Source organism: Oncorhynchus tshawytscha, unplaced genomic scaffold, assembly GCF_018296145.1.
Source record: "Oncorhynchus tshawytscha isolate Ot180627B unplaced genomic scaffold, Otsh_v2.0 Un_contig_7217_pilon_pilon, whole genome shotgun sequence".
Classification (NCBI taxonomy): Eukaryota; Metazoa; Chordata; class Actinopteri; order Salmoniformes; family Salmonidae; genus Oncorhynchus; species Oncorhynchus tshawytscha.
In genome coordinates this window covers 157501-173916 of record NW_024609606.1, presented here as the reverse complement: position 1 = coordinate 173916, position 16416 = coordinate 157501, and the positions used below count along the sequence as shown (strand labels likewise).

General features: G+C 46.0%; 1 protein-coding gene across 1 annotated transcript in view; it reads left to right on the top strand.

Annotated features, from left to right (window-relative positions):
* The window catches only part of LOC112240906 (voltage-dependent T-type calcium channel subunit alpha-1H), a 131918-nt gene that overhangs the window by 55037 nt on the left and 60465 nt on the right, over positions 1 to 16416 (top strand). Inside the window, exons 8-11 of the mRNA XM_042316218.1 lie at positions 4833 to 5145; positions 6990 to 7082; positions 14850 to 15399; positions 15593 to 15807. Of these exons, the coding sequence (XP_042172152.1) occupies positions 4833 to 5145; positions 6990 to 7082; positions 14850 to 15399; positions 15593 to 15807 (1171 nt within the window). The remainder of the gene's footprint in view (positions 1 to 4832; positions 5146 to 6989; positions 7083 to 14849; positions 15400 to 15592; positions 15808 to 16416) is intronic.

The window sequence follows — 16416 nt, the reverse complement described above, 5'->3', positions numbered from 1 at the left end:
TCTCTTAACACGGATTTAATCTCTTCTCTTAACACGGATGACCCAGAGTTTAATCTCTTCTCTTAACACGGATGGACCCAGAGTTTAATCTCTTCTCTTAACACGGATGGACCCAGAGTTTAATCTCTTCTCTTAACACGGATGGACCCAGAGTTTAATCTCTTCTCTTAACACGGATGGACCCAGAGTTTAATCTCTTCTCTTAACACGGATGGACCCAGAGTTTAATCTCTTCTCTTAACACGGATGGACCCAGAGTTTAATCTCTTCTCTTAACACGGATGGACCCAGAGTTTAATCTCTTCTCTTAACACGGATGGACCCAGAGTTTAATCTCTTCTCTTAACACGGATGGACCCAGAGTTTAATCTCTTCTCTTAACACGGATGGACCCAGAGTTTAATCTCTTCTCTTAACACGGATGGACCCAGACTTTAATCTCTTCTCTTAACACGTATGGACCCAGAGTTTAATCTCTTCTCTTAACACGTATGGACCCAGAGTTTAATCTCTTCTCTTAACACGGATGGACCCAGAGTTTAATCTCTTCTCTTAACACGTATGGACCCAGAGTTTAATCTCTTCTCTTAACACGTATGGACCCAGAGTTTAATCTCTTCTCTTAACACGGATGGACCCAGAGTTTAATCTCTTCTCTTAACACGGATGGACCCAGAGTTTAATCTCTTCTCTTAACACGGATGGACCCAGAGTTTAATCTCTTCTCTTAACACGGATGGACCCAGAGTTTAATCTCTTCTCTTAACACGTATGGACCCAGAGTTTAATCTCTTCTCTTAACACGGATGGACCCAGAGTTTAATCTCTTCTCTTAACACGGATGGACCCAGAGTTTAATCTCTTCTCTTAACACGTCCCAGAGTTTAATCTCTTCTCTTAACACGTATGGACCCAGAGTTTAATCTCTTCTCTTAACACGGATGGACCCAGAGTTTAATCTCTTCTCTTAACACGTATGGACCCAGAGTTTAATCTCTTCTCTTAACACGGATGGACCCAGAGTTTAATCTCTTCTCTTAACACGGATGGACCCAGAGTTTAATCTCTTCTCTTAACACGTATGGACCCAGAGTTTAATCTCTTCTCTTAACACGGATGGACCCAGAGTTTAATCTCTTCTCTTAACACGGATGGACCCAGAGTTTAATCTCTTCTCTTAACACGGATGGACCCAGAGTTTAATCTCTTCTCTTAACACGGATGGACCCAGAGTTTAATCTCTTCTCTTAACACGGATGGACCCAGAGTTTAATCTCTTCTCTTAACACGGATGGACCCAGAGTTTAATCTCTTCTCTTAACACGGATGGACCCAGAGTTTAATCTCTTCTCTTAACACGTATGGACCCAGAGTTTAATCTCTTCTCTTAACACGTATGGACCCAGAGTTTAATCTCTTCTCTTAACACGGATGGACCCAGAGTTTAATCTCTTCTCTTAACACGTATGGACCCAGAGTTTAATCTCTTCTCTTAACACGTATGGACCCAGAGTTTAATCTCTTCTCTTAACACGGATGGACCCAGAGTTTAATCTCTTCTCTTAACACGTATGGACCCAGAGTTTAATCTCTTCTCTTAACACGGATGGACCCAGAGTTTAATCTCTTCTCTTAACACGGATGGACCCAGAGTTTAATCTCTTCTCTTAACACGTATGGACCCAGAGTTTAATCTCTTCTCTTAACACGGATGGACCCAGAGTTTAATCTCTTCTTTTAACACGGATGGACCCAGAGTTTAATCTCTTCTCTTAACACGGATGGACCCAGAGTTTAATCTCTTCTCTTAACACGGATGGACCCAGAGTTTAATCTCTTCTCTTAACACGGATGGACCCAGAGTTTAATCTCTTCTCTTAACACGGATGGACCCAGAGTTTAATCTCTTCTCTTAACACGGATGGACCCAGAGTTTAATCTCTTCTCTTAACACGGATGGACCCAGAGTTTAATCTCTTCTCTTAACACGGATGGACCCAGAGTTTAATCTCTTCTCTTAACACGGATGGACTTTAATCTCTTCTCTTAACACGGATGGACCCAGAGTTTAATCTCTTCTCTTAGCACGGATGGACCCAGAGTTTAATCTCTTCTCTTAACACGTATGGACCCAGAGTTTAATCTCTTCTCTTAACACGGATGGACCCAGAGTTTAATCTCTTCTCTTAACACGGATGGACCCAGAGTTTAATCTCTTCTCTTAACACGGATGGACCCAGAGTTTAATCTCTTCTCTTAACACGGATGGACCCAGAGTTTAATCTCTTCTCTTAACACGGATGGACCCAGAGTTTAATCTCTTCTCTTAACACGGATGGACCCAGAGTTTAATCTCTTCTCTTAACACGTATGGACCCAGAGTTTAATCTCTTCTCTTAACACGGGACCCAGAGTTTAATCTCTTCTCTTAACACGGATGGACCCAGAGTTTAATCTCTTCTCTTAACACGGATGGACCCAGAGTTTAATCTCTTCTCTTAACACGTATGGACCCAGAGTTTAATCTCTTCTCTTAACACGGATGGACCCAGAGTTTAATCTCTTCTCTTAACACGGATGGACCCAGAGTTTAATCTCTTCTCTTAACACGGATGGACCCAGAGTTTAATCTCTTCTCTTAACACGGATGGACCCAGAGTTTAATCTCTTCTCTTAACACGTATGGACCCAGAGTTTAATCTCTTCTCTTAACACGGATGGACCCAGAGTTTAATCTCTTCTCTTAACACGGATGGACCCAGAGTTTAATCTCTTCTCTTAACACGTATGGACCCAGAGTTTAATCTCTTCTCTTAACACGGATGGACCCAGAGTTTAATCTCTTCTCTTAACACGGATGGACCCAGAGTTTAATCTCTTCTCTTAACACGTACGGACCCAGAGTTTAATCTCTTCTCTTAAAACGGATGGACCCAGAGTTTAATCTCTTCTCTTAACACGGATGGACCCAGAGTTTAATCTCTTCTCTTAACACGTATGGACCCAGAGTTTAATCTCTTCTCTTAACACGTATGGACCCAGAGTTTAATCTCTTCTCTTAACACGGATGGACCCAGAGTTTAATCTCTTCTCTTAACACGGATGGACCCAGAGTTTAATCTCTTCTCTTAACACGGATGGACCCAGAGTTTAATCTCTTCTCTTAACACGGATGGACCCAGAGTTTAATCTCTTCTCTTAACACGGATGGACCCAGTGTTTAATCTCTTCTCTTAACACGGATGGACCCAGAGTTTAATCTCTTCTCTTAACACGGATGGACCCAGAGTTTAATCTCTTCTCTTAACACGGATGGACCCAGAGTTTAATCTCTTCTCTTAACACGTACGGACCCAGAGTTTAATCTCTTCTCTTAACACGGATGGACCCAGAGTTTAATCTCTTCTCTTAACACGGATGGACCCAGAGTTTAATCGAGCTTCTGACAAAGACTTTAGTTCTGGGTTAACCGAGATTAGGAGGCCTGTAATGTCTCGTGGACAAATTTTCGGTGGACAGATGAAATGACGAGAATCTGTCAAGACTCTGTCAAGAATTTTGTGATTACGAGCAGCAGTAGGTTCTGGTTTAGGGGTTTTAATCATTTGGATGAAGGCGGTGCTTAAACTGCTGCAGTGATTTTCAGGCCCGTTGGATGATAAACTGGCCTCTTGATCATCAGAGGTGTAATTAGTGGAAGGGAGGGGTTTGGCCATGATCATCACAGGTGTAATTAGTGGAAGGGAGGGGTTTGGCCATGATCATCACAGGTGTAATTAGTGGAAGGGAGGGGTTTGGCCATGATCATCACAGGTGTAATTAGTGGAAGGGAGGGGTTTGGCCATGATCATCACAGGTGTAATTAGTGGAAGGGAGGGGTTTGGCCATGATCATCACAGGTGTAATTAGTGGAAGGGAGGGGTTTGGCCATGATCATCACAGGTGTAATTAGTGGAAGGGAGGGGTTTGGCCATGATCATCACAGGTGTAATTAGTGGAAGGGAGTGGTGTGGCCATGATCATCACAGGTGTAATTAGTGGAAGGGAGGGGTTTGGTCATGATCATCACAGGTGTAATTAGTGGAAGGGAGGGGTTTGGCCATGATCATCACAGGTGTAATTAGTGGAAGGGAGGGGTTTGGCCATGATCATCACAGGTGTAATTAGTGGAAGGGAGGGGTTTGGCCATGATCATCACAGGTGTAATTAGTGGAAGGGAGGGGTTTGGCCATGATCATCACAGGTGTAATTAGTGGAAGGGAGGGGTTTGGCCATGATCATCACAGGTGTAATTAGTGGAAGGGAGTGGTTTGGCCATGATCATCACAGGTGTAATTAGTGGAAGGGAGGGGTTTGGTCATGATCATCACAGGTGTAATTAGTGGAAGGGAGGGGTTTGGCCATGATCATCACAGGTGTAATTAGTGGAAGGGAGGGGTTTGGCCATGATCATCACAGGTGTAATTAGTGGAAGGGAGGGGTTTGGCCATGATCATCACAGGTGTAATTAGTGGAAGGGAGGGGTTTGGCCATGATCATCACAGGTGTAATTAGTGGAAGGTTTGGCCGTTTGCGAGAGAGCAGACTTGCACGGAGGTAATCACAATTGGTAACGTCGTTCCCTCCAGAAGTAAAACAGGAAATTACAAACTTTCGCGAGACAATTTTACATCTGGGATCAGGCCTGCAACTTTCCTTTGTTCAGACTACAAGATATTCTCACGAAGTCATCTGTAACCCCCCCCTCTCTGTCTCTCTCTCCTCTCTCTCTCTCCTTCCTACCTCCATCCCTGCTTCTCCCTTTCTCTCCCTCTCCCTCTTTCTCTCTCCAGGATATACAACGTCTCCTTCCTGACTGTGTACTATCGTCCCGAGGAGACGGAGGACATCCCTTTTATCTGCTCAACCAATCGGGAGAATGGAATGCTGCGGTGTTCCGACGTTCCGCGCCGCCGAGTGGACGGGTCCTGGTGCATGCTGGGGGCAGAAGGGGTAGGGGAGGGGCCTGGGGCAGATGGACCAATAGGAGGCGGGTGTGTGAACTGGTACCAGTATTATAATGTCTGTCGGGCTGGGGAGCGAAACCCTCATAAAGGAGCCATCAACTTTGACAACATCGGATACGCCTGGATTGCTATCTTTCAGGTAGGAGATGTTATTGATGACTGACTGACTGAGAAAATGAATGAATAAATCAGGTAGGAACGACAAATTAATGTGTGGCTGGGTTGGTTGAATAATGATGATGATGAATAATAATCATAAACATTATTCAGAACTAATTATATCACAGCCCAAACAGAGAAACATCCCAGATAGAGAGATATCTGTCACAGATCACCACATGTCTCCCAACCAGAGAAACATCCCAGATAGAGAGATATCTGTCACAGCCCAAACAGAGAAACATCCCAGATAGAGAGATATCTGTCACAGCCCAAACAGAGAAACATCCCAGATAGAGAGATATCTGTCACAGCCCAAACAGAGAAACATCCCAGATAGAGAGATATCTGTCACAGCCCAAACAGAGAAACATCCCAGATAGAGAGATATCTGTCACAGCCCAAACAGAGAAACATCCCAGATAGAGATATCTGTCACAGATCCCAATGTCTCAGAGAAACATCCCAGATAGAGAGATATCTGTCACAGCCCAAACAGAGAAACATCCCAGATAGAGAGATATCTGTCACAGCCCAACCAGAGAAACATCCCAGATAGAGAGATATCTGTCACAGCCCAAACAGAGAAACATCCCAGATAGAGAGATATCTGTCACAGATCACCACATGTCTCCCAAACAGAGAAACATCCTAGACAGAGAGATATCTGTCACAGCCCAACCAGAGAAACATCCTAGACAGAGAGATATCTGTCACAGATCACCACATGTCTCCCAACCAGAGAAACATCCCAGATAGAGAGATATCTGTAACCAAGTTGTGTAAAGAACATCCATAATTCTTGGCAGGAATCTCATCTCTGGAGAGTCTCTGGCATTTCCTCTCTTGACAAACTACCGGACACACACACACACACACACACACACACACACACACACACACACACACACACACACACACACACACACACACACACACACACACACACTCAGAAACACTAGTCTGTGTGTGTTTTTCCAGCCTGCTGTCTGTCCATTCAGTATCATGTTTAAACCATGCCTTTCTTGTATTGCTATAATCTATACCGGTCTGATGTCCTTCAGTTGGACTGACCTACATAAATAATACTGTCTCTGTCACATTGGGACTTTGCTGTTCTGTTAGGTAGGCCCTACTACGTCATCAACCAATGTGTGATTGTGAACTATCTTTGGGTGATCGCTGGTTTATAAATATTTATGTGTGATGTTGTTTTCTCTCCCTTTATTTCTCTATCTATCTCTCCCTCCTCCCCCCCTCTCTCCTACGATATCTCTCTCTCTCTATCTATCTCTCCCTCCTCCCCCTCTCTCCCACGTATCTCTCTCTCTCTCTCTCTCTCTCTCTCTCTCTCTCTCTCTCTCTCTCTCTCTCTCTCTCTAGGTCTCTCTGTAAGGCTGGGTGGACACCATGTACTATGTAATGGATGCTGTCTCTCTCTCTAGGTGATAACTCTGGAAGGCTGGGTGGACATCATGTACTATGTAATGGATGCTGTCTCTCTCTCTCTCTAGGTGATAACTCTGGAAGGCTGGGTGGACATCATGTACTATGTAATGGATGCTGTCTCTCTCTCTCTCTAGGTGATAACTCTGGAAGGCTGGGTGGACATCATGTACTATGTAATGGATGCTCTCTCTCTCTCTCTCTCTCTCTCTCTCTCTCTCTCTCTCTAGGTGATAACTCTGGAAGGCTGGGTGGACACCATGTACTATGTAATGGATGCTCTCTCTCTCTCTCTCTCTCATCTCTTTATCTCTCTCTCTCTCTCTCTCTATCAGACCACTACAACTGGGATTCAACTCTCAAACCAACTCTTATCAGGTGATAACTCTGGAAGGCTGGGTGGACATCATGTACTATGTAATGGATGCTCACTCCTTCTACAACTTCATCTACTTTATATTCCTCATCATCGTGAGTATCTTTATCAGACCACTACAACTGGATTATCATGACTTTATCAGACCACTACAACTAGAATTCAACTCCAGACAAACCAACTAGATTATCAGACCACTACAACTAGGATTCAACTCCAGACAAACCAACTAGATTATCAGACCACTACAACTAGGATTCAACTCCAGACAAACCAACTAGATTATCGGACAACTACAACTAGGATTCAACTCCAGACAAACCATCTAGATTATCATGACTTTATCAGACGACTTCTGAAAGTTTGTTGTCAACTTGTTTACTGTAAAATAGCATTGTATCAAACACTGTATCTGTATTTAAATATAATATGTTTCTGGTCAAACAGTTTTTTTCAAAGGTTTACTAACATGCTGTACGTCCACACCAAACTCATGTTGATTAGGTACGTCCACACCAAACTCATGTTGATTAGGTACGTCCACACCAAACTCATGTTGATTAGGTACGTCCACACCAAACTCATGTTGATTAGGTACGTCCACACAAACTCATGTTGATTAGGTACGTCCACACCAAACTCATGTTGATTAGGTACGTCCAAAAACTCATGTTGATTAGGTACGTCCACTGATGTTGATTAGGTACGTCCACACCAAACTCATGTTGATTAGGTACGTCCACACCAAACTCATGTTGATTAGGTACGTCCACACCAAACTCATGTTGATTAGGTACGTCCACACCAAACTCATGTTGATTAGATACGTCCACACCAAACTCATGTTGATTAGGCACGTCCACACCAAACTCATGTTGATTAGGTACGTCCACACCAAACTCATGTTGATTAGGTACGTCCACACCAAACTCATGTTGATTAGGTACGTCCACACCAAACTCATGTTGATTAGGTACGTCCACACCAAACTCATGTTGATTAGGTACGTCCACACCAAACTCATGTTGATTAGGTACGTCCACACCAAACTCATGTTGATTAGGTACGTCCACACCAAACTCATGTTGATTAGGTACGTCCACACCAAACTCATGTTGATTAGGTACGTCCACACCAAACTCATGTTGATTAGGTACGTCCACACCAAACTCATGTTGATTAGGTACGTCCACACCAAACTCATGTTGATTAGGTACGTCCACACCAAACTCATGTTGATTAGGTACGTCCACCAAACTCATGTTGATTAGGTACGTCCACACCAAACTCATGTTGATTAGGTACGTCCACACCAAACTCATGTTGATTAGGTACGTCCACACCAAACTCATGTTGATTAGATACGTCCACTGATGTTGATTAGGTACGTCCACACCAAACTCATGTTGATTAGGTACGTCCACACCAAACTCATGTTGATTAGGTACGTCCACACCAAACTCATGTTGATTAGGTACGTCCACACCAAACTCATGTTGATTACTCATCCACTGATGTTGATTAGGTACGTCCACACCAAACTCATGTTGATTAGGTACGTCCACACCAAACTCATGTTGATTAGGTACGTCCACTGATGTTGATTAGGTACGTCCACACCAAACTCATGTTGATTAGGTACGTCCACTGATGTTGATTAGGTACGTCCACACCAAACTCATGTTGATTAGGTACGTCCACTGATGTTGATTAGGTACGTCCACACCAAACTCATGTTGATTAGGTACGTCCACTCATGTTGATTAGGTACGTCCACACCAAACTCATGTTGATTAGGTACGTCCACACCAAACTCATGTTGATTAGGTACGCCCACTGATGTTGATTAGGTACGTCCACACCAAACTCATGTTGATTAGGTACGTCCACACCAAACTCATGTTGATTAGATACGTCCTGTAGCGTGGACTTTATATGGCGGTTGGCAACCAACTTTAAGGTGCATCACCACCATCAACTGGACTGGAGTGTGGACCTCAGTTCATCTTTTAAACACCCACGTAGGTATATACCAAGACAGATGAAGAGGGCACAACAAAACCTTTTCCCCCTCAGTTCATCTATTAATCACCCACGTAGGTATATACCAAGACAGTCATGAAGAGGACACAACAAAACCTTTTCCCCCTCAGTTCATCCTTCAATGGGAATATGCCCCTAAAAACCAATGAGGAGATGGGAGAGGCGGGACTTGGGAGAGGCGGGACTTGGGAGAGGCGGGACTTGCAGCGCATCAAGCTTCACAAATAGGACTAAGTTCTAGTCAGCATGTTCAGCATGTTAGGGTTGGTAACAGGCTGATTGGTCAGCATGTTAGGGTTGGTAACAGGCTGATTGGTCAGCATGTTAGGGTTGGTAACAGGCTGATTGGTCAGCATGTTAGGGTTGGTAACAGGCTGATTGGTCAGCATGTTAGGGTTGGTAACAGGCTGATTGGTCAGCATGTTAGGGTTGGTAACAGGCTGATTGGTCAGCATGTTAGGGTTGGTAACAGGCTGATTGGTCAGCATGTTAGGGTTGGTGGTAACAGGCTGATTGGTCAGCATGTTAGGGTTGGTGGTAACTGGCTGATTGGTCAGCATGTTAGGGTTGGTGGTAACAGGCTGATTGGTCGGCTATTTGAGCCAGTAAAGAGGGCTTTACTATTCTTAGGTAGCAGAATGACTTTAGCTTCCCTCCAGGCCGGAGGGCACAGACTTTCTAGTAGGCTTGGGTTGAAGATGTGGCAATATTGTCTGCTATTATCCTCAGTAATTTTCTATCTAGATTGTCAGACCCCAGTGGCTTGTCATTGTTGATAGATAACAATATTTTTTTCACTTCTTCCACACTCCGTTTACGTAATTCAAAATTACAATGCTTGTCTTTCATAATTTGGTCAGATACACTTGGATGTTTAGTGTCAGCGTTTGTTGCTGGCATGTCATGTCTGAGCCTGCTAATCTTGCCATTGAAAAAAAATATTTAAGTTATTGCCAATATCATTGTGTTTTGTGATGAATAAGCATCTGATTCAATGAATGATGGAGCTGAGTTTGCCTTTTTTGCCCAAAATGTCATTGAATGCTTTTTATTACCATACTTTCTGTCATTTATCTTTGTTTCCTTCTCAACCATACCATTTTTCAATTCCTCATCAATCCACTGGGATTTAACCGTTTTTACAGTCATTTTCTTAATGGGTCCATTGCTTATTAGTAACTAAGCAATTTCATAAACGTGTGTCAAGTGCTGTGTCTGTTTGCTCCTCATTACACACCACAGACCAGCAGCGTCTGGTTGCTCCTCATTACAAACCACAGACCAGCAGTGTCAGTTTGCTCCTCATTACACACCACAGACCAGCAGCGTCTGGTTGCTCCTCATTACACACCACAGACCAGCAGCGTCTGGTTGCTCCTCATTACACACCACAGACCAGCAGCGTCTGGTTGCTCCTCATTACACACCACAGACCAGCAGCGTCTGGTTGCTCCTCATTACACACCACAGACCAGCAGTGTCTGTTTGCTCCTCATTACACACCACAGACCAGCAGTGTCTGGTTGCTCCTCATTACACCACAGACCAGCAGCGTCTGGTTGCTCCTCATTACACCACAGACCAGCAGTGTCTGGTTGCTCCTCATTACACCACAGACCAGCAGCGTCTGGTTGCTCCTCATTACACACCACAGACCAGCAGTGTCTGGTTGCTCCTCATTACACCACAGACCAGCAGCGTCTGGTTGCTCCTCATTACACACCACAGACCAGCAGCGTCTGGTTGCTCCTCATTACACCACAGACATGCAGCGTCTGGTTGCTCCTCATTACACACCACGGACCTGCAGCGTCTAGTTGCTCCTCATTACACACCACAGACCAGCAGCGTCTGGTTGCTCCTCATTACACACCACAGACCAGCAGCGTCTGGTTGCTCCTCATTACACCACAGACCAGCAGCGTCTGGTTGCTCCTCATTACACACCACAGACCAGCAGCGTCTGGTTGCTCCTCATTACACACCACAGACCAGCAGCGTCTGGTTGCTCCTCATTACACCACAGACCAGCAGTGTCTGGTTGCTCCTCATTACACACCACAGACCAGCAGCGTCTGGTTGCTCCTCATTACACTCCACAGACCAGCAGCGTCTGGTTGCTCCTCATTACACCACAGACCAGCAGCGTCTGGTTGCTCCTCATTACACTCCACAGACCAGCAGCGTCTGGTTGCTCCTCATTACACCACAGACCAGCAGTGTCTGGTTGCTCCTCATTACACTCCACAGACCAGCAGCGTCTGGTTGCTCCTCATTACACCACAGACCAGCAGTGTCTGGTTGCTCCTCATTACACCACAGACCAGCAGCGTCTGGTTGCTCCTCATTACACCACAGACCAGCAGCGTCTGGTTGCTCCTCATTACACCACAGACCAGCAGCGTCTGGTTGCTCCTCATTACACCACAGACCAGCAGCGTCTGGTTGCTCCTCATTACACCACAGACCAGCAGTGTCTGGTTGCTCCTCATTACACACCACGGACCAGCAGCGTCTGGTTGCTCCTCATTACACACCACGGACCAGCAGCGTCTGGTTGCTCCTCATTACACACCACGGACCAGCAGCGTCTGGTTGCTCCTCATTACACACCACGGACCTGCAGCGTCTGGTTGCTCCTCATTACACACCACAGACCAGCAGCGTCTGGTTGCTCCTCATTACACCACAGACATGCCGCGTCTGGTTTCTCCTCATTACACCACAGACCAGCAGCGTCTGGTTGCTCCTCATTACACCACAGACCAGCAGCGTCTGGTTGCTCCTCATTACACACCACAGACCAGCAGTGTCTGGTTGCTCCTCATTACACACCACAGACCAGCAGCGTCTGGTTGCTCCTCATTACACCACAGACCAGCAGTGTCTGGTTGCTCCTCATTACACACCACGGACCAGCAGCGTCTGGTTGCTCCTCATTACACCCCACGGACCAGCAGCGTCTGGTTGCTCCTCATTACACCACAGACCAGCAGTGTCTGGTTGCTCCTCATTACACTCCACAGACCAGCAGCGTCTGTTTGCTCCTCATTACACCACAGACCAGCAGTGTCTGGTTGCTCCTCATTACACTCCACAGACCAGCAGCGTCTGGTTGCTCCTCATTACACCAGAGACAAGCAGCGTCTGGTTGCTCCTCATTACACCACAGACCAGCAGCGTCTGGTTGCTCCTCATTACACCACAGACCAGCAGTGTCTGGTTGCTCCTCATTACACCACGGACCAGCAGCGTCTGGTTGCTCCTCACACACGGACCAGCAGCGTCTGGTTGCTCCTCATTACACCCACGGACCAGCAGCGTCTGGTTGCTCCTCATTACACACCACGGACCAGCAGCGTCTGGTTGCTCCTCATTACACACCACGGACCAGCAGCGTCTGGTTGCTCCTCATTACACCACAGACCAGCAGTGTCTGGTTGCTCCTCATTACACACCACGGACCAGCAGCGTCTGGTTGCTCCTCATTACACCCACGGACCAGCAGCGTCTGGTTGCTCCTCATTACACCACAGACCAGCAGCGTCTGGTTGCTCCTCATTACACTCCACAGACCAGCAGCGTCTGGTTGCTCCTCATTACACCAGAGACCAGCAGCGTCTGGTTGCTCCTCATTACACCACAGACCAGCAGCGTCTGGTTGCTCCTCATTACACCACAGACCAGCAGTGTCTGGTTGCTCCTCATTACACACCACGGACCAGCAGCGTCTGGTTGCTCCTCATTACACACCACGGACCAGCAGCGTCTGGTTGCTCCTCATTACACACCACGGACCAGCAGCGTCTGGTTGCTCCTCATTACACACCACGGACCAGCAGCGTCTGGTTGCTCCTCATTACACACCACGGACCAGCAGCGTCTGGTTGCTCCTCATTACACACCACAGACCAGCAGCGTCTGGTTGCTCCTCATTACACACCACGGACCAGCAGCGTCTGGTTGCTCCTCATTACACCACAGACCAGCAGTGTCTGGTTGCTCCTCATTACACACCACGGACCAGCAGCGTCTGGTTGCTCCTCATTACACACCACGGACCAGCAGCGTCTGGTTGCTCCTCATTACACACACAGACCAGCAGCGTCTGGTTGCTCCTCATTACACTCCACAGACCAGCAGCGTCTGGTTGCTCCTCATTACACCAGAGACCAGCAGCGTCTGGTTGCTCCTCATTACACCACAGACCAGCAGCGTCTGGTTGCTCCTCATTACACCACAGACCAGCAGCGTCTGGTTGCTCCTCATTACACACCACGGACCAGCAGCGTCTGGTTGCTCCTCATTACACACCACGACCAGCAGCGTCTGGTTGCTCCTCATTACACACCACAGACCAGCAGCGTCTGGTTGCTCCTCATTACACACCACAGACCAGCAGCGTCTGGTTGCTCCTCATTACACACCACAGACCAGCAGCGTCTGGTTGCTCCTCATTACACACCACGGACCAGCAGCGTCTGGTTGCTCCTCATTACACACCACGGACCAGCAGCGTCTGGTTGCTCCTCATTACACACCACGGACCAGCAGCGTCTGGTTGCTCCTCATTACACACCACAGACCAGCAGCATGTCTGGTTGCTCCTCATTACACACCACAGACCAGCAGCGTCTTGCTTCATTACATCACCACAACCAGCAGGTCTGGTTGCTCCTCATTACACCCACAACCAGCAGTATTGTATGACTCCTCATTACACACACAGACCAGCAGCCTGACCTCTCATTACACCATAGACCAGCAGCGTAGGCCCAGCCTGACCTCTCTGGTTGCTCCTCATTACACTATAGACCAGCCCAGCCTGTCCTCTTATACACTATATTACCCAGCCTGACCTCTTATACACTATTTTAGGCCCAGCCTGACCTCTTTATACACTATTTTAGGCCCAGCCTGACCTCTTATACACTATATTAGGCCCAGCCTGACATCTTATACACTATATTAGGCCCAGCCTGACCTCTTATACACTATATTAGGCCCAGCCTGACCTCTTATACACTATATTAGGCCTAGCCTGACCTCTTATACACTATATTAGGCCAGCCTGACCTCTTATACACTATATTAGGCCCAGCCTGTCCTCTTATACACTATATTAGGCCCAGCCTGACCTCTTATACACTATATTAGGCCCAGCCTTTGGAACTTTGGCTACTATATTGTGATCACTACATCTGATGGATCTGGATACTGCTATCTAGCTAATTTCTAAAGATGTGATCAGTACATGTTGATGATTTCATTCCTGTGCTGTTTGTAACTACCCTGGTAGGTTGACTGATAACCTGAACCAGGTTGTAGGCACTGACTACAGTCTGAAGCTTTCTCTTCAGTGGGCCCAGAAAATATACCTCTCTGTTGATATCACATACATTATCAAGCATTTCACACGTTAACCAGATACTGACTGTTAACACTTGGTGGTCTATAGCAGCTTCCCACCAGAATGGGCTTTAGGTGAGGCAGATGAACCTGTAGCCATATGACTTCAACAGTATTTAACATTAACCAGATACTGACTGTAAGCACTCTGTCTATAGCAGCTTCCCACCAGAATGGGCTTTAGGTGAGGCAGATGAACCTGTAGCCATATGACTTCAACAGTATTTAACATGAGATCCTCTCTGAGGATGTGGTTCTGAATATGTGTGTGTGTGTGTGTGTGTGTGTCGTCCTGGTAACTACGTGTGTGGTGTCCTGGTAACTCTATGTGTATTGTCGTGATAATTCTGCGTGTGTGTGTGTGTGTTGACATGGTAACTCCGTGTGTGTTGTCATCCCTCCCTCTCCAGGTGGGCTCGTTCTTCATGCTGAACCTGTGCCTGGTCGTCATAGCGACCCAGTTCTCAGAGACAAAGCAGCGCGAGAACGCCCTGATGAGGTCAGAGCAGCGTGCCCGTTACCTCAGCAACGCCTCCACTCTGGCTTCCTATCAGGAGCCGGGGTCCTGCTACGAGGAGATACTGCGCTACATCGGACACCTGTACCGTAAACTGACCCGCAGAGTCGCCCGGGCCGTCACACACTGCTCTACACACACACCTCGCTGTACTTGTTGGACACGCACACACCAACACACACCCAAAGGAGAGGTGAACGGACTGGCCAATCGGCACTCGGGACACACCCATGGCGTCTTCCACCTTCGTCCTCCTCCTCTTCCTCGTCCGTCTAACTGTGTGGGGGTGGAGATGAGTAACGGGGGAGTAGGGAGGAAGGGCAGGGAGTTAAACTACCCCTCTATCTACCCCCACGACCTCTACGACCTGACCCCCGACCCCAGCTACATGACCTCCAGGGGGAGGGGCCACACCGTCACACTGGTGTTAGAGCACGATAAGAGTGAGTGAGTGTGTTCTCAGTGTGTGTGTGTTCTCAGTGTGTGTGTGTTCTGTGTGTGTGTTCTCAGTGTGTGTGTGTTCTCAGTGTGTGTGTGTGTGTTCTCAGTGCGTGTGTGTGTTGTCAGTGTATGTGTGTGTAGTAACGAGTCTCCGTCAGCTGTGTGTGTTGACAGTCTGGCGTTACCTGTTTTCAGAGGCAGAGCACAGGGAGTCGTTGCCGTGCCCCTACTGCATCCACGACGACCAGCTTTGTGACAACGACCATGCCGATTTTGAACCTAGCAACCAGGGCCATGGCAACCTGAGCCCTCGCCGCGTTAACAGCCTTCGGCGTGTAGATGGACAGGCCTTGAGGCCAATCAGAGACCTAGTTGGATGGTGGGCGGAGCTACAGGCCAGGTTGGAGCATGTAAGACTGTTGGACTTATTGACGTTGTCACTGATCATATAGTTAGACTGATCTGATCTGATCTATATCTGTGTTTTAGATATTGACTGTAAGACTTATTGAGGTTGTCACTGATCATATAGTTAGACTGATCTGATCTATATCTGTGTTTTAGATATTGACTGTAGGACTTATTGAGGTTGTCACTGATCATATAGTTAGACTGATCTGATCTATATCTGTGTTTTAGATATTGTAAGATATTACATGTTATGTTTATGTTTCTTCATACAAGAAATGTACTTTAAAAATTTTGATTATTACTGTTATTATTACTATTACCATTATTATATTATAATTATGAGTATTATTATTATATTACTACATTATTATGAGTAGCATTATCATATTTTATTATTATAATTATGAGTATTATTATTATTATGATTATATTATAATTATGAGTAGTATTATTATATTATATTATATTTATAAGTATTATTATTATTATTATTATGTTATAATTATGAGTAGTATTATTATATTATATTATATTTATAAGTATTATTATTATTATTATTATGATTATATTATAATTATGAGTAGTATTATTATATTATATTATATTTA